This window comes from Chiloscyllium plagiosum, chromosome 34 (genome assembly GCF_004010195.1).
Source record: "Chiloscyllium plagiosum isolate BGI_BamShark_2017 chromosome 34, ASM401019v2, whole genome shotgun sequence".
NCBI lineage: Eukaryota > Metazoa > Chordata > Chondrichthyes > Orectolobiformes > Hemiscylliidae > Chiloscyllium > Chiloscyllium plagiosum.
The window spans coordinates 43,136,862-43,159,416 of NC_057743.1; the positions used below are offsets into that span (position 1 = coordinate 43,136,862).

Below are 22,555 nucleotides of genomic sequence, written 5' to 3' on the forward strand. Positions count from 1 at the left end.
GCGAAGGATGATCCGATGTATCTGGAGGTTGGTGGAGTGGTAGGTGAGGACTAGTGGGGTTCTGTCCTGGTGGTGATTGGAGGGGCGGGGTTCAAGGGCGGAGGAGCGGGAAGTGGAGGAGATGCGGTGGAGAGCATCGTCAACCACGTCTGAGGGGAAATTGTGGTCTTTGCAGAAGGAGGCCATCTGGGTTGTTCGGTATTGGAATTGGTCCTCCTGGGAGCAGATGTGGCGAAGGCGAATGAATTGGGAATATGGGATGGCGTTTTTACAGGGGAAAGGGTGGGAAGAGGTGTAATCTAGGTAGCAATCTCATTAAAGAATGATCTCATTAAAATATATAGGATTCATAAAGGGCTTTGCAGGAAAGTTTCCCTCACGGGAGAGTCAAGGTCCAGGAGGTGTAGTCTCAGACTAAAGAGGTGTCAATTTAAGATTGAGATGTGCAGGAATTTCTTCTTTCAGACCATTGAGAGACTTTGGAACTCCTTGCCACAGAGACCTGTGTCGTGCAGAGTTCTTGTGTATATTTAAGTTTGAGATGGATAGATAGATTCCTCTTCCTACTTTTTATAGTCTTATTATAAGCAAAGAACCCTGCTTTTCCCGAATATCAGGAATGTTCCAACTGATGAAGTGAGATGGGGAGTGCCACACTTGCAAATGACATTGAGCCATGTGGTGTGGATTTTGAGTGTCTGGAAAAGATTACAGGAAGATGTCACATTTATGATAATGATCTAATACTCAATCACTCTCCAGAGATTGATTCATTCTGTATTTTAACTTATTTAAAATAGTAGGGCACGTTATAAGTAATGAAGCAGATATCACAACAAGTGAACTGCTTCCCTTGTGTGCATACATACTACAAGCCCACTGCCTAGAAGCGTCCTAAGGTTGTACACACAGTACACATCAAAGGTGAACCCTCTTAAAAATAAGACAAATGCATGAGATAAATAGACCAAAGAGGCAATTTATGAATATAAGTTTAAATTTAAAAAAGACAATAGGAGCGAAGGTGTAAATATTATACATGAAGACTTGGAAAAATGTAATAGTTGCAAGCACCTGTGATTACTCATAGCTGAAGGTGGAAGTACAGAAATGGAACTCTTGCAATGATGTGGAAGATATCACTGAATCAAAAAGGAAGAATCCCCAAGTCTGTTCAGGGACTGCCCTTGTTACACCATACAAGAGACTTGGACTACATGAAAAAGAGAGGAACAACTAATAGATGCTGGTGAGATACAGCAGCTGAGATAAATGTGTGGACTGATGAGAGGACAAAATCAGGAACCAGTAAATCAGTGCATCAGTGAAGATTGTGGGAGAGAATCAAAGAAAGCAGCTAAGCTGCCTCTCCCTTTCACTTATTTACTGATGCCTCATCCTGGCCTAATCCCAAAACTGCATTATTCCTCAATTTCTCTGATTTCCTCTCATATCCTCTCTAGCATTACCTTATCCAAGAAGCATGCATTCTAAAACTAAAGATAAGAAATAAGAGCATGGAATGGTACAGAGAGAGCCACACAGAGAGACACAGAGAGAGAATTCTGTTCCTTTTCACGCATCTCTCTCTTGCTTTTCACCCACTGCTTCACCACAGAAGGTCAAACCACTATCTTTGTCTACCTTCTTTTGCATTTCTCTTCATTTCAGTGGCCACTAGGCAGCAAAACTGAAGCATGCTGCTTTTGTTATTATTATTGATGTTGGAATAGCCAAGCTGGATGATTGAGGAGAAGTGGGGCTCAGCTTCAATGATGGAACTTCTGTAAAGGAGAATGAGGAGAGGAAAATATTTTCAATACTAACAAGTAGATTTCAGAAACAGTTGGGCAATCAGTACTTCAGCTGGAATGGGGTCAAGGGAACAGAAGAGAGTTAAAGTCACATTAGACTGACTTTCCATCTACAAGGGAGAAAAAGATTATGGAGGAGAGGTAGTGTCGTGGGTAGTGATTAAGTGAAAGGGAAAAGCAGCAGAAACAGCTCAGTAATAACAATAGAATGCATCTAATAATTGTTTGTTGGAGCAGGCAGAGATATTAAATTTCAGAAAATAGTTGCTTATGGAACAAAAATAGTAAAGTTATGTTGGATTACTGGCTCCTTTGTAATACAGAAGGTGAAGGTCCAATATTGATCTTAACCAGATAAATCTAGTAATAAACAGAAAGAGCAGCTCTTTGCCAGATGTGCACAAGTCTGAAACCTTTGTGGCCAATGCCAGGACAATGACTGGATTTTGTTGGGGTTAAGAAAATTAAAGGTGATATAAGTAACTATTTAAACAGATCAATGCATGCAGACATAAGAGCGGAGGATCAGGCAGCTGGAATTAAGAAACGGAGGAAATAGACTGAAACCCATCTCCCTGGCTATTTCACACATCTTCATGTGGGAATCCATTAGAATGTGTGTGTGATTCTGATGGAAAGATCAAAGTCTCTGTATCCCTGATTCTTGGACAGTGAAGGCAATAGAAGAAATCCTTAACATTGAAGATCAAAGATTCCACCAAGACAGCTCTTTTCATCAATGCCTCACTGCAGCCTTTCAATCAACATGAATAGTGGGTCGATATTGTGACTGGTCAGGCCTGAAGTATATCATAGCAAATACCTATAAACAGTTTCTTGGTTTCTTCAACTATACCTCCTATATTTACATCCAAATTATTTATATACATGATGAAAAGCAGTGAACCCAGCACTGATCAAACAGTTAAATCTCATGGAATACAGGGAGAATTAGCCATTTGGATACAGAACTGGCTCAAAGGTAGAAGGCAGAAGTGGAGGGTTGCCTTTCAGGCTGGACGCCTGTGACCAGTGGTGTGCTACAAGGATTGATGCAGGTCCACTGCTTTTCATCATTTATATAAATGATTTGGATGTGAACATAGGTGATATAGTTAGTAAGATTGCAGATGACACCAAAATTGGAGGTGTAATGGACAACAAAGAAGGTAACCTCAGTACAACGGGATCTTGATCAGACGGGCCAATGGGCAGAAGAGTGGCAGATGGAGTTTAATTAGTTAAATGTGAGGTGCTGCATTTTGGAAAGGCAAATCAGAGTGGGGCTTATTCAGTAAATGATAGGGCACTGAGGAGTGCTGCCAAACAAAGAGATTTAGGAGTGTTGGGGCATAGTTCCTTGAAAGTGGGATCACAGGTAGACAGGGTGGTGAAGAAGGCAATTGTTATGCTTGCCTTCATTAGTCACAACATTCAGTATAAGAATTAGGATGTCATGTTACAGTTATACAGAATACAGTGAGGCCATCTTTGGAATACTGCATACAATGTGGTTGCCCTTCTATAGGAAGGATGTTATTTAACCTGACAGGATGCAGAAACAATTTACAAGGATGTTGCTGGCCTAGAGAGCTTGAACTATAGGGAAAGGTTGAATAGGCTGGGACATTTTTCCCTGGTGACAGAGGAGTGACCTTACAGAGGTTTATAAAATCATGAGGGGCATGGACAAGATGAATATCCAAGGTATTTTAACTATGGTGAGGGAGTCCAAAGCTAGAGAACATAGGTGAGAGGGTAAAAGTTAAAAAAAGAAAGACCTGAGGGGTAACTTTCTTATGCAGAGGGTGGTGAGAGTATGGAGTGAGCTGCCAGAGGAAATGGTGGAGGCTGGTACAATTACAACATTTAAATGGCATCTGGGTAGATATCTGATTAGGAAAGATTTGGAGGGATATAGGCCAAATGCTGGCAAATGGGAATAGGTCATACTGGGATGTCTGGTTGGCATGGACAAGTTGTACTGAAGAGTGATACAGCATGGAAACAGGCCCTATGACACTATGACTCTAAGTTGGTCAGACATGACCCCTCCACTTAATAAAACCAGGCTGACTGTTCAGAAGAAGGGTCACTGGACCCAAAACGTTAACTTTGCCAGACCTGCTGAGATCTTCCTGCAATTTCAGTTTTTGTTTCAGGCTGACCAGTCTTGATGAATCCCTACCTCTCCAAGTGCAGATTAATTCTGTCCCTCAGAATTGCTTCCAATATTTTCCTCAGCAGCAGGGTTAGATTGACTGATCTGTCATTTCCTCGTTTGTCTTTTGCTCCCTTCTTGAATAATGATACCATATTAGCTATTCTCAAGTCCTCCAATATCTCTCTTGTGGCCAGAGATGAATTGAACATTTTTGCAAGTACCCCTGCTATTTCCTCCATTGTCGCATTCAATAACTGGGGATACATAAACCTGGAGGTTTATCCAGTTTTAAGAACATAAGAACTAGGAGCAGGAGTAGGCCGTCTGGCCCTTCAAGCCTGCTCCGCCATTCAATAAGGTCATGGCTGATCTTTTGATGGCCTCAGCTCCACTTACCCACCCTCTCATCATAACCCTTGATTCCATTACTGTTTAAATTATCCATCTTAGCTTTAAAAACATTCAATGAGGTAGCCTCAACTGCTTCAGTGGGCATGGAAATCCATAGATTCACGACCCTCTGGGCTAAGGAGTCCCTTCTTAATTCAGTCCTAAAGCTGCTCCCACTAATTTTGAGGATATGCCCACTTGATCTAGTTTGACCCGCCGGTGGAAACATCCTCCCTACCTCTATCTCATTTATGCCCTTCATAGTTTTATGTGTTTCCAAGATCCCCACCTCATTCTCCTAAATTCCAAAGAATATAATCCCAGTCTACTCAGTCTCTCCTCATAAGCAAACCCTCTCCAATCTTTCCCCTCCCTAAGAAAACACCTCTATTCCACTGAGCCAACTCTTCTATAAAGCCAGGCTATTATTCCTTTAATGTTTGGCCTGTCAGTCTTTGAGTCCTATCCAGATCCATTCTCATCATATTGAAATTGGCCCTCTGCAAATAAATACTTTGCATTGCACCTTCCCTTTTTCTATTGCTAAATGTCCTTACCTTTATTTTGTCATGATATTTGGGCATCACTGGAAAGGCAGTGTTTGTTGATCATCTTTAAGTGCCCTTGAACTGAATGGCATGTTGGCCATTTCAGAGGGTAATTCATGTCAGCATATTGGCTAGGCCAGGTAAGAATGGCAAAATTTCCTTCTTTAAATGGCATTGGTAATTTCAGGACAACATTCCAGCTGTTTCGTCAGGAACAATTAATTTACTTTCAAATAGCTGCAGTTGTGGGATTTGAACTTGTTCTCCCAGAGCATTTGTCTGAGCCTCTGAATTTTATTGAATCAGTGATATTACCACCATGCTACACCTTCCCCTAAACTTCATGCTGCTCTGATCATGGACCTGAAATGCCCACTTAGCTTACCTCATTCTTGTGAATCAGATCCAGTGACATTCATTCCCTGTTTAATGGGAAACATTGATCAAAAAACGTTTCTCCTGAATACTCTTAAGAAATCTTCCATTCTCTGCTCTTCACATAGCCGTAAGAGAAACTACAATGGCAATTGACTTATAACTCCTGTATAATATTTGCTTCTCTCTAATTTTCTTCTAAAATTGTTCCTCTATGAATTTCCCATGAATTTATGGCTTATATAATACACCAATAGTGTAATTATACTTTTATTTCTTAAATCAGACCAAATTGCTCTGTCTTGGACCTCTCTGGAACACCTGTCTCCAATACTGAAATGTTTTTCTTAATTAATGATTCCAAAATTCCTCTATAATAAAATTGTTGTAGGACAAAATAAAGTCTTTCTTTCCCTGTCTTTCCTGAACACTTTGTATCCAGGAATTTTAAATGTCCAGTCCATTTTCAGGCCAGATCTCGATCATCGTTCTAACATCATATTCTTCTGTACCTAGCTGCACCTGTAGCTCACCAAACTTTACCACATTGCGTTAGTTTTGCAAAGGTTTATGTAAATGAATTTAGATCTTATTACATTACTTCTTGCTCTGATTCCACCTAATACCTTACAAAGACCAGGTACAGAGATAGGTGGGTTTTCACCTGGTGACTCATTTCACAAGCCATCATGAGCAGATGGTGAAATCAGGGTAAGAGGAGAGTGTTTTTATAAGTGGAAGTTTTTTTTTAAAATAGACCCAAGATCAACCTTTCATGTGTTTTAACACATTGAATCATCAAGGAGCTGGTTGAATGAGTCACTCATCAACAGCAACTTGTAAAACATGATCAAGTCAATGTTTAAACATTTTTTGGACAAATGGAATGAGCCAGTGACTAATGGGTTGCAGAAAATGAATCATTTCTATCATAGCGAACATATGCAGTTCTCATTTACACCTGTGTCAACTTGTGAGCTCACGACTGGTATCACTTAACAGCTTCTTATCAGGAACCCAACAGGTTTTAGCCTTCATTATCCTCTTTAAAAATCATTCAATTTCATCTTGGAATTTGATATATCTCTTCCAGAAAGTAATCTAAAATTTTTGATTTTGTCCAATGAAATTGAAGATGTACTTCCAAAATAACCAATTGTATCTAGTTAAAGGTGCACAATTCAAATATTAATTTATGGGAATCTGTGTCAGATTTTCTGTTTTAGCATCATAGAGTCCTGCATCATGTAGACAAGCCTTTCAGCCCAAAGTGATCCATGCCAACTAATATGTCCGTCCATGCTAACCCCATTTCCCTGCACTTGGCCCATATCCTTCTAATCCTTTCCTATTCATCTACTGTATTTGTCCAAACACCTTTTAAATGTTGTTAATGTACCCGCCTCAGTCACTTCTGCTGGCAGCTCATTCCATATGCGTACCACCCTCCGGATATAAAAGTTGCCTTCAAGTTCCCTCTTTATTCTTTCCCCTCTAACCTGAAACTGATGCCCTCTCGTCCTCAATTCTCCAACCCTGGGAAAAAGACTGAGTGTGTTCACCCTTTCCACATCTCTCATGAATGTATGTACTTCTATAAGATCCCTGTCAGTCTCCTACACTCCAAAGAAAATAAATCCTTAGCTTGTCCAATGTCTCCCTATAACTCACACCCATGAATCTTGGCAACATCCTTGTAAATTTTTCCTACACTCTTTCATGTTTCATAATATCCTTCCTATAGCAAGGTGACCAAAACCCCAAGTGCAGCCTCACCCATGTCCTGTACAACTGCACCATAACTTCCCAGCTTTTATAAATCAATGTCCTGACTGATGAAGGCCAGTGTGCTAAAAGCCTTAGTCACTGCCCTGTCTACTTGTGACTCCACTTCCAGAGAACGGTGCACTTGAACTCCAAGGTACCTCTGTTCCACTACACTCCTTAAGGTCCATGAAACCATTTATTTTAGTGTCATCTGCAAACTTACATTCTCATCCAAATCATTGATATAGATAGCAAACAGCAAACAGCAAACACTGTTTGACCCCTGAGGCATTAGTCACAGGTCTCCAGTCTGTCAAGCATCCTTCCACTATTGCCCTCTGCTTCTTACCATCAAGCCATTGGGCATCCAATTTGCCAGCTTCCCATGCGATCTAACCTTCCAGAGCAGCCTACCATGTGGAACCTTGTCAAAGACCTTACTGAAATCCATATAAACTACATCTACTATCCTGCCTTCAACAACCTTTCTGGTCACTTCATCAAAGAACTGTAACAAATTTGAGAGGTATGATCTCTCACTCACAAAGTCATGCTGAAGACTCCTAATCAAACCCTGTCTTCCCAAATGCATGTATATCTTATGCCTCAGAATCGTCTCAAGTAACTTACCCATCACAGGTGTTAAGCTTACTGGTCTATAGTTCCCAAGATTTTCTTTGTAGCCCTTCTTGAATAAGGGCACAACATTCTCTAACATCCAGTCTTCCAAGATCTCACCGTGGCTAGCGATGATGCAAAAATATCAGCCAGGGCTCTCAATTTCTTCTCTGGCCTCTTGCATGGGTTCCTGGATATATCTGGTCAGGACCAGGAGATTTATCCACCTTCATACATTCTGAAACGTCCAACACCTACTCCACTGTGATATGGACTGTCCCCAAGATATCACCACTAACTTCCAAGTTCCCAAGTCCTCATGTCTTTCTCCATGGTAAACACAGGAGAAGTATTCATTGAGGATCTCGCCCATCTGCTGGGGTTCCACACATAAATCACCACTCTGGTCCTTGAGGAGCCCTATTCTCTCTCTAGTTATTCCTTTTCCTTTAATATACTTAAGGACCTCTTTGGATTCACCCTAATCTTTTCAGCAAAAGCTCTCTTATGTCCCCTTTTCGCTCTCCTGATTTCCTTCTTCGGTATACTCCTTTATCCCATACAGTCGGTTCTGCTATAATGTATGTTTCTTCAGCACGCATTGGCTATAATGCGATTGAAGAATTTAGACCAATTTGTAGAAGAATTTTCCTCACCTGTGTTGGCTATAACATGATTCTGGTCCCTTCCCTTTAAATGGTGTCTAAATTATAGGATTTTCTTATAATGCAGGATCACACAGGAACAGACTTATTGTGTTATATCAGAATAGAGTGTATACCTCCAGTGATTCCCTTGATCCCAGCTGCCTGTACCTGAGCCATGCCTTCTCCTTTTTTCTGGTCAAAGCCTCAATATCTCTTGTCATCCAGAGTTCCCTATTCCTACCAACTTTGTCCTTCACCCTCACAGGAACATGTAGACCTTGAATTCCAGCTATCTCACTTTGAAAGGCCTGTCTCTTGCCAGAGGTCCTTTTGTCTGCAAACTAGCTATTCCAATCAACTCCTGTAAGCTCTTGTCCAATTCCATCAAAATTCACCTCAGCCCAATTTAGAACTTGAACCTTTGGACCGGTTTATCTTTCTCCATAACAATTTTTAAATTAATAGAACTATGGTCACTGGTCCCAAAGTGTTCCCCACTGACACCTCAATCATGTGTCATGCCCTATTTCCCAAGAGTAGGTTGAGTTTTGCCCTTTCCCAAGTAGGAACCTCTATATACTGCTGAGGAAACTTTCCTGAACACACTTAAATTTCACCCCATCTAAGCCCTTAACCCTCTAGTAGTCTCAGTCTATATTAGGAAAATAAAAACCCTCTACTATGACACCCTATTGCTCCTGCAAGTCTCCCAATCTCTCTGCATATTTGTTCCTCTAATTCCTGTTGACTATTTGGGGGCCTATAGTACAACCCCAGTAACGTTACCATCCCCTTCTTATTTCTTAGCTCCACTCAAAGCCTCACTGGACGATTCTTCAGTTATTTCATCTCTGACTACCACGGGTGATACTCACCATCATCAAAAATTGAACTCCCTCCTCTCTTTCCACCACCTGTCCCACCTAAAGCACCTTAGCCTGGCACATTAAGTTGCAGGTCCTGTCCCTCCTTTCGCCATGTTTCTATAATGGCTACAATTTCCCAGTCCCAGGTACCTATCCACACCCTGAGTTTATCGTCCTTATCTGTTAGCCCTCTTGCATTGAAATAAATGCAGTTTAATCCAAAAGGCTTTTGGAATTTGTTTATTCACAGGATGTGTGTTTCTGCTGATGGTAGTATTTCTCCCCCATGCCAGGGTTGTGGTTAGCCATGTTTTTGGCAGAATGGTTTGTTGTAGGTGAGAATTCACATAAAAGCTAGGACATAATTATTTAATTATATGGACTTTTATATTTACCTGACAAGAAACTATCATGGTGGAATTTAATTCATACCTGGATATTTTAGTCAAAGCCTCATGAATTTCTAGTCTAATAACATAACCACTACATCTTTTGCCCGTGGGTGAAAATTAGCAGGGCTAGGTTTGTTGCTCTTACAGCCAGACAACGCTGTCACAAAGGACTGAATGGCTACTGTGTTGCAACTAATTCATTTCTCTTCCCTTACAAGGGACTATAGCCATTGGATCCCCTTTATCAATTTTGCTAGTAAAATCTCCAAAACAAAACTAACAAATTTGTCATATATGATTTCCCATTCATAAATTCTCATTCACTCCTGGAATTGGCTGTGAGGTGTCAGCTGCAGTGATGGCAGAGTGGGAACTCCTGGCTGCAGTAGGCACAGAGTGGGAACCTTGCAGAAGTCCTGGAGCAATGTTTGGGACCCTGGCCGATGAAGACCAACTCTATTTAAGATAGTGCTGGATTGTGGTGAGAAAAAGCTTCTCACTCTGTCTCCCTAAATGTATGCGGCAATAAGTCATTCATTCATACAAATTCATGCTGACTATGCCCAATCAGATCATTATTGTCCAAATGTTTATTTATCACATCCTTTATAATAAATTCTGGAATTTTCCCTATCACTAATGTAATGCTGACAGGTCTGTTTTCTCTCCTTCTCCCTTCTTAAATAGTGGGGGCGGGATGCCTATTACTTTCCTTCGAACCATTCGAGAATCTGTAGAATTTTGGAAGACAATCAAAATGCATCAGAATGATCACAGTGTAGATCTTCGCTCCACTCACAAAGCCTCACTGCTTTCAGGTGCTGGGGAATCATCAATTTGCTGCCCCATTAGTTTCTCCAATAAAATCTTTTTACAAACACTAATTTCCTTCAAGTCTCCATTCTTCATGGCCATCCTCTAGGTATGGGGGATTCCTGGTACCTTCCTTAGTGAAAACAGACACCAAGTAACCAATTGTTTCTCTGCCATTTTCCCCATCCTGATCAAAAGCTCAACTCGACCAGCCATGTAAACACATTGGCTATAAGCGCAGGACAGGGGCGAAGAATTCCTCCTGACTCCCCAAAACCTGTCCACTATCTACAAGGCCAAGTCAGGAGTGTGATGGAATAGTCCCCACATGTCTGAATGTGTGTAAACCCAACAACACTCAAAAAGCAGGACAGAACAGCATGTTTGATTGGCACCACATCCATAAACATTCACTCCCTTCACCACCAATATTCAACAGCAGCATGTATACCATCTACAGGATTCACTGAAGAAATTCACCAAGGCTCCTTATAAACCCATGACCATTTCCATCTTGAAGGACAAGGGCAACAGATACATGGGAACACTACTACCTGCAAGTTCTCCTCCAAGCAACTCACCATCCTGACTTGGAAATATATCACCATTCCTTCAGTGTCGTTAAGTCAGAATCCTGGAATTCCCTCACTATAGGCATCGGGGGTCTACCTACAACATGTGGACTTCAGATCACCAGCACTTTCTGAAGGGGCAACTAGAGATCGACAAGAAATATTGGCTCAGTCAGTTACATCCATGTAGCACAAGTGAGTTAAATGGACTCACACTAGATTTAGTTAAACATTTCCTTTTAATGTACCTAAAGAAGCTTTTATTGTCTGTTTACGTTTTATGCGAGATTGCACTCCATATTCCATTCTCCCTTTCTTGATCCTCATTTGCCAGATTCCAGAACCCTTCTGGTCCTCAGATTTACTGCTATTTGTGGCAATTTTTACAAATATTTTTAAAAAAAATTTATATAATCCTTAACTTCCTTTGTTAACTACGGTTGACTGAGCAATTTTGAGTTTTTGTATGTTGAAGTGGTGAACCTGTGAAATGAGTGAACCTGCCCAGTGGGAAATTTATACTCAAGCATTGACAAGTTGTTCAATTATGGGCATGTAAATGAACTGTGCTCTCGTTCTTACCTGACGAGTTCACCCTGATTTTTAACCAGGAACATGCTGAAGGTTTAGATTATAAGAAATAACATAAGTATATGAGAGAGGGATGATATTAGTTTGGAAAATCAGGAAATGCAATCAGTATGGTAGAAAATAAGCAAATATAAAAAGTGCCAGAGAGAGTAGTTTACAAGCCCCCTAATACTAATTATACCATTAATTAATAACTCATTAGAGCATGTAAAATGGACAGCTATGCCTGTCTCTTTGTTGATTACGTGGAACAGTCTATCTTCCGTAGTTACACCAGCACCACTCCCCACCTCATCTTCCGCTATACCGATGACTGCTGCAGCGCCACCTCATGCTCCCATGAGGAGGTCAAACAGTTCATCAATTTCACAGACATATTCCACCCCGACTTCAAATTGATGTGGACCATCTCTGAAATCTCCCTCCCCTTCCTAGACCTCTCCATCTCCATCCACGAGGACAGACTCTAAACTGACATTTTTTACAAACCTCCCGACTCTCACAGCTTACCTGGATTACACCTCCTCCCACCCTACCTCCTGCAAAAATGCTATCTCGTATTCCCAATTCCTCCGCCTCGGCCGCATCTGCTCTCAGGAGGAGCAGTTCCACCACAGAACACACCAGATGGCCACCTTCTTTAAAGACCGAAATTTCCCCTCCCACGTGGTTGAAGATGCCCTCCAACGCATCTCATCCACATCCCATACCTCCGCCCTCAAACCCCACCCCTCCAACCGTAACAAGGACAGAACGCCCCTGGTCCTCACCTTCCACCCCACCAACCTTCGCATAAATCGCATCATCTGCCGACATTTCCGCCACCTCCAAACGGACCCCCTCAGCAGGGATATATTCCCTCCCCACCCCTATCTGCCTTCCGCAAAGACCGTTCCCTCCATGACTACCTGGTCAGATCTACGCCCCCCCAACAACCCACCCTCCCGTCCTGGCACCTTCCCCTGCCACCGCAGGAATTGCAAAACCTGCGCCCAAATCTCCCCACTCACCTCCATCCAAGGCCCCAAAGGAGCCTCCCACATCAATCAAATATCACCTGCACTTCCACACATGTCATTTACTAAATCCGTGGCTTCCGATTCGGTCTCTTCTACACTGGGGAGACTGGATGCCTTCTCGCAGAATGCTTTAAGAGAACATCTCCAGGACACCTGCACCAATCAACCCCATTGCCCCATGGCCGAACATTTCAACTCCCCCTCCCACTCTGCTGAGGACATGCAGGTCCTGGACCTCCTCCACCGCTGCTCCCTCACCACCCGACACCTGGAGGAAGAACACCTCATCTTCCACCTCGGGACTGTTCAACCCCAGGGCATCAATGTGGACTTCACTAGTTTTCACATTTCCTCTCCCCCCAGCTTACCCCAGTTCCAACCTTCCAGCTCACCCCCAGCTTACCCCAGTTCCAACCTTCCAGCTCAGCACCATTCCCATGACCTGTCCCACCTGTCCATCTTCCTTCCCACCTATCCATTCCACCCTCCTCTCCTACCTATCATCTTTACCCCACCTCCATCCACCTATTACACTCTCAGCTACCTTCCCCCTGGCCCCACCACCAGGGTTTGTCTCTCCACCCCCAATGTTTCCAGCCTCTTTCCTGATGAAGGGCTCTGGCCCAAAGCGTCGATTCTCCCGTTCTTCGAATGTTGCCTGACCTGCTGTGCTTTTCCAGCAACACACTCTCATCCTGCAGAATATCCGGCAAAACTGTCAGAACCCATGAGTTGTTCCCCTCCACCTGCCTACCTGGTCTTAAAAGAAGGTATAATCAGAACATTTTGCATACTTTGATGAAATCATTACCTTTTGTGATGACCATAGAAATAGCGAGACTTGATTTCCAATATGCTCCCCATTGAGATGTGACACGACAATCATGTTATCCATATTCCCGCCTCAGGCGACTGACTGTGTGGAGTTTGCACGTTCTCCCCGTGTCTGCGTGGGTTTCCTCCCGGTGCTCCGGTTTCCTCCCACAGTCCAAAGATGTGCAGGGCCAGATGAATTGGCTATACTAAATTGCCCGTAGTGTTAGGTAAGGGGTAAATATAGGGGTATGGGTGGGTTTCGCTTCGGCGGGTCGGTGTGGGCTTGTTGGGCCGAAGGGCCTGTTTCCACACTGTAATGTAATGTAATCTAATCTAAAAAAACCCATATTTGCCTGCTTCATTTAACCATCCTCGTACCATACAGTGATAGTTGGTCGGGGACCTAACCTCTAATGCCATCAAGAATCCTCAGGGCAATACTGAGGAGAGATACAGAGCTGCACACACTCCACACAAGCCTCCTGAAGACGAGATTCAGATGCCTGGATAAGTCAGGTAGTGTAATGCAATACACCCAGACAGAGTGTCTCGGATCATGGTTGTTTGCTGATTGTGATCTGTTTTGAGGCAGAAAGCTTGGATAAAAATCTAAAATTTACATGCAGATGTAACTGCTGCATAGTGGGTGGCCCCATGAGAAGCAGGGTTGCAAGATCCTGTATTATCCCTCCTACTCACCTGAGAGAAGGCTTCCCAGTTCAGCAACATCAAATCGGATTCCAGTACCACATTAATCCCTCACTTTTCCTTCAGTCCTGTAGAATGTTCTGGTTCTTCAAAATACTTCTGCAGTGGCTGAGCACCCTCAGTGACAAATACAAACATCTCTCCACTACCCTCACCCCCCCACCAACCTCCCCCAACTGAGAGATACAGGAAGTCACTGTCAGGCATGCATTGCCTCCTTCGTACTCTGGGGGCACCTTTTGTGGGTATGGAAACTCTGATCAGGGAAGTAGTGGACTTTTCCTGCAGCCTGCAGATGCTATTCACCTCTGCACCCCTTCCACTCATCACCTGTGTTGGCTGGGCCATATGGTTGTCCCAGGCCCTATCTCTTCCCACAAACACAGAAATCACTGCAGAAACACAACACGTCTGGTAGCATCTGTGGAGAGAATAATACAGTTAACGCCTCGAGTCCTCTATGACTCTTCAGAACAGACTCTTCTTTTTCAGAACAGTCATATCTGATTGAAAATGTTAGGTTTGTTTCTGGGCAGTGCCTGGAAAGTTTTAGAACATCTGTAGCTGAAGGTGGGTATCACCTTCAGTATGTATCATACAATGTGATTGTAGTTAGTTGGCCAATGGCAGGGGCAGCATTCTAATTCAGGAGTGTGAGTTTACATTACAAAAAATAATGGCAGTTACCCCTGTGGAGTACAGAAGATAGGTTATCCTACATTTGCATTCAGTTTAGGTTCTTTCAATCTGTCCACAGGTACTGACTTCCTAACTGATTGTGGTCACAGTCACCATGTCTGCTCTAGGAGACCTATCCTTGGTTATCGATGGAGGAGGATCTCACTTCTGTCTGAGATGTTCTGGAACATAATATCTGGAGACCTCACTGTGTCACCCCTAAGGGGATAGGAGCAATCAGCACAGACTTTTCTGTTGCTTCTAGCTTTCCGTGAACGACGGTGTGCTCATGTTACCTTTAAATAATGCATTTGAACCTATGACCCCAAAAGGCCCACCTGGAAAGAACTTCCTACTCACCAGCTGCATGTAATTCGCCATTTAACTCAGGCTATAATTTGCATATGAACTAAATAGATTATCAGCAGACCTAAGTACATAATCATGTGAGATTAATTATTGAATATCTTTGTATTGAATAACTTTGAGGATTGAATGGATGAATTTTGGTTTCTCGGGGAATCACAAGGAGCTGGTAGGAAAGTACAGCTTATGCCCAAGGTCAGCCAGGATAGTATTGAATGGTAGAGAAGGCTGAATGGATCGCATTGTCTCCTCCTTTCATTCAGATTCTTGTGAGTCACTCTAAGTATCTGATGCTGGAAGACTGGTTTATTTTTTTCTAATTCCTGAAGCTAAGCACACCATATTCATTTAGCTCAGAGATTGACGTTTGACCAATGTTGTTCACAGTAAACTTGGGGGAACAATTTGATGAAAACAAATAAGATTCTAAGGGGACTTGACAAGCTGAATGTGGAGAGGATGTTTCCACTTGTCTAGAATCTAGAACTAGGGCTCAGTGTTTGAAATCGATATAAAGTGGAAGTGTTTCTGCCAGAGTTTTTTGAAATGTTTTCTTGAAAAGGTGGTGGAAAAAGAGTCCTTGAATATTTTAAAGGCAGAGGCAGATAGATTCTCATTAAAACCCAAGGAATGAAAGTTTCCAGAGCAGCCGGAATGTGGATTTGAGGAAACATCAGGATCAGCTGTGATCTTATTGAATAGCAAAGCACACTCAAGAGACTGATTGACCTACTCCTATTCTTTGAATGAATATTTATATCTTCTTTTCTCAATAAAACCACTGGGTTTTCCATACCATTATTTCTGCTTTAAAATAAAATTTGTGTGTTTAGCAAGTTCCACAACTGCATTTAATGAAGAAATAAAAAAAGGAAGAGAAATTAAAACTGAAATCCTTCCCTACCACTCGGGTGTATGATGATTTCCACAGGTCTGTCAAAGGTATGTTCCTCTGCCAACGTAATCATCACACTGGAAGCACAAAATGCTGAGGGGTCTGCATCAGCTCGGATTGAGTGAGTTGGACTTTCCACACCTGCAGAACATTAACAGTTGGAGATTTAGTCAGGGCAAAGGCTGTCAGTAAATTGATAGACCTAAGGCACAATTGTATTCCTTCTGTGTTTTGCATAACCTCAGAACATAGAGGATCAAATATTTTTCAAGTGCACTCAACCCCACCAGACCACAACACCCTTCTGCAAAGCTGGATCAAATACAACCTCTTAATAACCCCCACCACGGACCCAACCATCCCTCCCCAGCACTTTGTTTAACACCTTCCCCTGCACCAATACCAGACATGACATCTCCCCACTTTTCCAGACATAACATTTTCCTGCTCCCCCAGGTCAGGACACCCTGACCTCCCCCACCCCTGCCACACACCCACCCACCCATTGATCTGTTCAGATTGAGGACCAGTGTGTTATTGGGAAGGGCAGGGGCAGTGGTCTCGAGTTGCTCTGGATTTTAACCAAATGGGTGTCCGGATCAGGTTTCAGCTGCTGGGACTTTTGATTTATTGGTGGGAGTTCTCCCTTGGACTGTCAGTGGAGAACACCCACTCTCTAAATTTCTTGAGCAGGGTGGCTACATTCTCCCATCGTTCTCTGCCAGAGTTGATAACTGGACATTTAGGTTCATTACACTAAAAGATAGAGGAGCAAAAGTAGGCTATTGAGTCTGCTGTACCATTCAATGAGATCATGGTTAATATGATAATCCTTCACATCAGATTAAGATTCCATAGTCTGCCACTTTCAGGAGGGGTTGGTCCCTAACCTGTCTGATTTTGTTTTGGACAGTACAAGTTCTGTTACACTTTCCTGCTCCTAATACACTGCCCTCAGCTCATCAAGTAGATAAGGTGTCTCCCTTACCATCTGTAGGTGTATCTGGAATATCTCTGTTCCCCCATAAGGTGGGAAAGACGGTGTTGGTTAGCGTAACCTCTTGCCAATCCAGCAGAATCAATTACCAATATTTGAATAAGGAGCAATAGAAGAACATTTACCCTTTAAGCCTGCTCCAGCCTATTCCCATCTATTCCTGATACTCTTCAATTCCGCTACCTAACAAAGATTTATCTACCCCCAGCTTAAAAATGTTTAGTGACTTGCCATGACTGCCTTCTGAGGTAGAGTTTCAAAGTTGCACAACACTCTGAGAGAAAAATATTCTCTTCTCTGTCCGAAACTTTTAAAATTGTGTACCCTACTTTCATGTCTGACCCGCTATTGGAAACATCTTTTTCACACCCACTGAGATAACTCCATAGATGTCGGTATCCCATCACCAAGTCCCCTTTATTTACACATGACTGTAGTACTGCCTCATACAGAGTCAGAGTTTCAGTATCTCTGTCACTGACCCTTTTTATATGTTAGCCAGTGCTCCCTGTTTGGACCAGACTGACAGCCCCAATCAGGGAACTCATATTCTATAAGGTGCAGCTGGCTAACCTCATTACAATCACTACACCCATCTTGCCAGGATCATTCAGGATCTTGTACATTTCAATTAAATCACATCTATTCGTCTAAACTCCAGTAGTAACAAGCTATACAATATTATCCCGCAAGACAACCCACTTATTCCAAGTATTAATCCAGTAAACCTAGCTTAAATCTGAGTCTAGTAGTGCTCTGATCAGCTGTGGGTCTATCTGGGAACTTTCTTGATATCCCTCTAAATTCGGAAGTAAGTTTTCTGATAGCCAGACCTCCTGCTTGTCAAGCAGGGGCACAGGATCTTTGCTTTTTAAGTTGCCTGGCCTTTTTTGGGAGCTTTCTCAACCCCTATTTATCTTTGTGAATTCCACAAGGCACATACAGGCTATTTCTCCTTCAACCCCTGTATGTGCCTCAGTGAGCAGTGCACATCAGTTTTTGGATACATGGAGAGTTATCAGCAGCACTTGAACTGATCATTGAATGGTTGCAGTAACAGTCTTGTTTGTGGGCTAATAATTTTACCATTCGGCTCCCACAGGACGGATCCAATTCCTAATTGGTCCCATGTTCTTTGAAACACACTGACTCAAATGGGGCTGGATTGTGTCTACACTTCCACGATGTGGCTCTTCAAATGTGTGGGACCTTACCTTCACAATCAGCTCACCTGTGTGAGAACTGCCTTGTTTCCCATTTAATTCTGCAAGAAAGATGTTGCCAATTCGATTTCTGATTTACTCCTTTCAACACATTTGAAATCTAAGGTCCTATCTTGAACACCCCCTCCTTAAATGTGATTCAACTGATTTCAGCTTTTTAAACATTATCCATGCCCCTCTTAACAGCACCATTCAGCGCCTTATACACTTCAATCAAATTGCTCCTCACTCTTCTAAACTCTAGTGGAAACAAGAACAGCCTCTCCACATACAAAACATAACTTTTCCAGATTTTCCAGATATCAACCTTGTGAACCTCCTTTTAACTGTCCCTCATTGCATTTCCATCCTTCTTTAAATAGAAAAGAGCAAAACTGCAGACAGCATTTCTGATCTACTCTCAATAATGCCTTGTATAAGTGAAGCATGACAACCTTATTTTTCCATTCAATTCCTCTCATAATAATGGACAGCATCCCATTAGCCTTCTTGATTATATGCTGTATTTACACACTAACCTTTGTGACTCATGGACTAGAGCGCTTAAATCCTGCTGCATCTCAGAATTCTGCAGTCATTCGCATTTTAAATAATATTCTGCTTTTTCATTCTTTGAGTCAAAATGAACAAGTTCACATTCTCGCACATTATACTTCATCTATGAGATATTGTGCCATGCACTCAACATATCTATATCAATGGCAACTTCATTAAGTCTTCATCACCACATACTTTTCAACTATCTCAGTGCTGTTTGCAAATTTAATCTCCAAGGCTGTTCTCTCCTCATCCAAGGTAAAAACAATGACTGCAGATGCTGGAAACCAGGTTCTGGATCAATGGTGCTGGAAGAGCACAGCAGTTCAGGCAGCATCCGAGGACCTTCAGCAAAATCGACGTTTCGGGCAAAAGCCCTTCATCAGGAATAAAGGCAGAGAGCCTGAAGCATGGAGAGATAAACTAGCGGAGGGTGGGGGTGGGGAGAGAGTAGCATAGAGTACAATAGGTCAGTGGGGGAGGAGATGAAGGTGATAGGTCAGGGAGGAGAGGGTGGAGTGGATAGGTGGAAAAGGAGCTGGGCAGGTCGGACAAGTCCGGACAAGACAAGGGGACAGTGTTGAGCTGGAGGTTTGAAACTAGGGTGAGGTGGGGGAAGGGGAAATGAGGAATCTGTTGAAGTCCACATTGATGCCCTGGGGTTGAAGTGTTCCGAGGTGGAAGATAAGGCGTTCTTCCTCCATGCGTCTGGTGGTGAGGGAGCGGCGGTGGAGGAGGCCCAGCATTTCCATATCCTCGGCAGAGTGGGAGGGGGAGTTGAAATGTTGGGCCACGGGGCGGTTTGGTTGATTGGTGCGGGTGTCTCGGAGATGTTCTGCTAGGAGGCGCCCAGTCTCCCCAATGTAGAGGAGACCGCATCGGGAGCAACAGATACAATAAATGATATTAGTGGATGCGCAGGCAAAACTTTGATGGATGTGGAAGGCTCCTTTAGGGCCTTGGATAGAGGTGAGAGAGGAGGTGTGGGCACAGGTTTTACAGTTCCTGCGGTGGCAGGGGAAAGTGCCAGGATGGGAGGGTGGGTCGTAGGGGGGCATGGATCTGACCAGGTAGTCAAGGAAGGAAATGTCTTTGCGGAAGGCGGAAAGGGGTGGGGAGGGAAATATATCCCTGCTGGTGGGGTCTCCTCATCCAAGTCAATGATGTCAATTGTAAATTATTGAAGCTAGAACACAGATGCCTACTGGATTTGAGTGGTCACATTCTGACAATCAGATCTATTTATGCAAACTGACTGTTTTCTACCAGCCAACTCATCTTCTCTCCACGAATATATATTTTCCCCTACACCATGAGCTTTTATGTTCCGCAATATTGTTTGATGTGACACCTTATCAAATGTTTTCTGGAAATCCTTCATCAGGAAGGGTTTTTGCCCGAAACGTTGATCTTCCTGCTCCTCAGATGCTGCCTAACCTGCTGTGCTTTTTCAGCACCACTCTAATCTAAACTCTTAACTCCAGCATCTGTAGTCCTCACTTTCCACTGTGGGATTAATTTTTTAGATTAGATTAGATCAGTTACAGTGTGGAAACAGGCCCTCAGCCCAACAAGTCCACACCGACCTGCCGAAGCGTAACCCACCCATACCCCTACATTTACCCCTTTACCTAACACTACGGGCAATTTAGCATGGCCAATTCACCTGACCTGCACATCTTTGGACTGTGGGAGGAAACCGGAGCACCCGGAGGAAACCCACGCAGACACGGGGAGAATGTGCAAACTCCACACAGTCGCCTGAGTCTGGAATTGAACCGGGTCTCTGGCACTGTGAGGCAGCAGTGCTAACCACTGTGCCACCCATTAATGATGCAATTGTGAAAAAATACTAGCTGAGGCAGAACTGGCTTTCAAACCGGCAGTACAACTGGCTTTATCATTGAAAAATGCAGCAAGTGGAGCATATGAGTTGCAGGGTATTCCAAAAGAAGTGGACATAATCTCCAGCTGAGACTGAGCTTGGGGAACACCACTTGAGTGAAGACAAGTCCACAGCCTTACTCAGGACATGTCCTGATCAGACAGACTCTAGATCAGCCCATAACAAAACCCCAAAACAAAGCCAAGCTCAACCAAACAGTTAAAATTTTCTTCAGGGTCAAAATAACTCACAGGCCGGTATCCAGGAGGATATCCTGGAGATTTTGTACCTGGAAAGTTCAACCTACTTCGGTTTGGCACAGTTAAATTGATTAACAAAATCAGAACCAATCATGATAAATGTCCGGTTAAATGTTCATCTGTTTCTAGTGTCAGTTGATACTAGTGTGGCCATATCAGTGATCACAGAGCCAGCTTTTTAATAAAATTCACTGTGGACTCCAACCCTTAACTTTGTGCAAGACCTCAGCTAGGCTGAGAACCTATACAGGTGAACCTTTACATAGTAAGGGTACGAAGCAGTTGGTTCAGTTACCAATGATTGTTGTAAAAGGCTTGGGCCCAAGCTTGGTGGAGAAAAGTTAGCTCAAAACTTTTAATTAGAAAATAGCTGTCTAGTGAAGTCTGAATTACATACCCTGAAGTTCTTCCAAGAGGTTCTAGGGACTATCAGAGGAGCCAAGGCCACCTTGAACTTTCATCAGGAAGCAAATCTGGTTGAACCAGAAAACTGGAAAGTGAAGGAATCATCAAACCAAACCAATTTATGAAATGAGCAACACTGGTCATACCTATTGTGAAGCCCAGTGGGTTGATTCACCTCTGTGTGGATTTCAAACAAACGGAAAGCCATTTTACATCACTGGATAAATCCCCAATCCCTCGCATAGAGGATTTATACGCAAATATTATGGGGAGGCTATCCTTCACGAATCTAGACATGAGCCATGCTTACTTGCAATTGCATTTAGACCAAGATTCCCAGAGGTATGCTACAATTTATATCCATTAGGGTGTGTACCAATATATGAGACTGCCATTTGGGGAATCATCAGCCTGTGCAATCTTTCAGCGGATTACGGAGAACATTTTACAAGGTCTACCTCAGGTTGACATTTACCCAAGTTACGTCTTAATAACAGGGAAAACTAATAGAGAACACTTAGAGAATTTGGATTTAGTCCTAAAACATTTTTTAGGGCAGGCACATGCCTGAAAAGGGAAAATTTGTGTGTTCCAAGCACTCCAAAAGACCTACCTAGGCTACAGAGGTGAGAAGACCACATTACTCCCATTGGAAGACACAGTGATGGTGATCAAAGGTGCCCCAACTCCCACATCTGTCCACAAGCTTAGGCTATTTTTGGGGCTGGTAAATTATTATGCTAAGTTCACACATAACCTAGCCTCCATCCTGGCACCTCTGCATTGACTCCAAAAAAGGATCAGTCATGGAAATAGTCATATATACAAGCCATAGCTTTCAATGAAGTAACGAAACAGCTATCATTCTGTAAGCTGTTGGCACATTATAATCACAAGAAAGATCTGGTATTGACATGTGATTCTTCCCATATGGCATCAGCGTTGTATTAGTTTATAGATGGCAAAATGGAGAGGAATGCCCAATAGTGTACGCATCTTGGACTTTGGTTAATGGAGAATGTAAATATGCCCAGATGAGAAAAGAAGGATTGGCACACATATTGGAGTCAGGGAATTCTACCAATACTTTTACGGTTGAAAATTTGTGACAATCACGGCCCACAAAACCCGACTTGGTCTGCTTAAAGAGGACAAGGCAGTGCCAGCCATAGCTACAGGCCACAATTAGCAGTGGGCTCTAATGCTAAC

The 22,555-nt window shown here is 42.9% G+C and overlaps 1 protein-coding gene across 1 annotated transcript in view; it reads right to left on the minus strand.

The window, feature by feature from the left end:
* Positions 1-22,555, minus strand: part of vwa5b1 (von Willebrand factor A domain containing 5B1) — a 210,734-nt gene that overhangs the window by 148,312 nt on the left and 39,867 nt on the right. Inside the window, exon 6 of the mRNA XM_043675431.1 lies at positions 16,033-16,180. Coding sequence (XP_043531366.1) covers positions 16,033-16,180 — 148 coding nt within the window. The remainder of the gene's footprint in view (positions 1-16,032; positions 16,181-22,555) is intronic.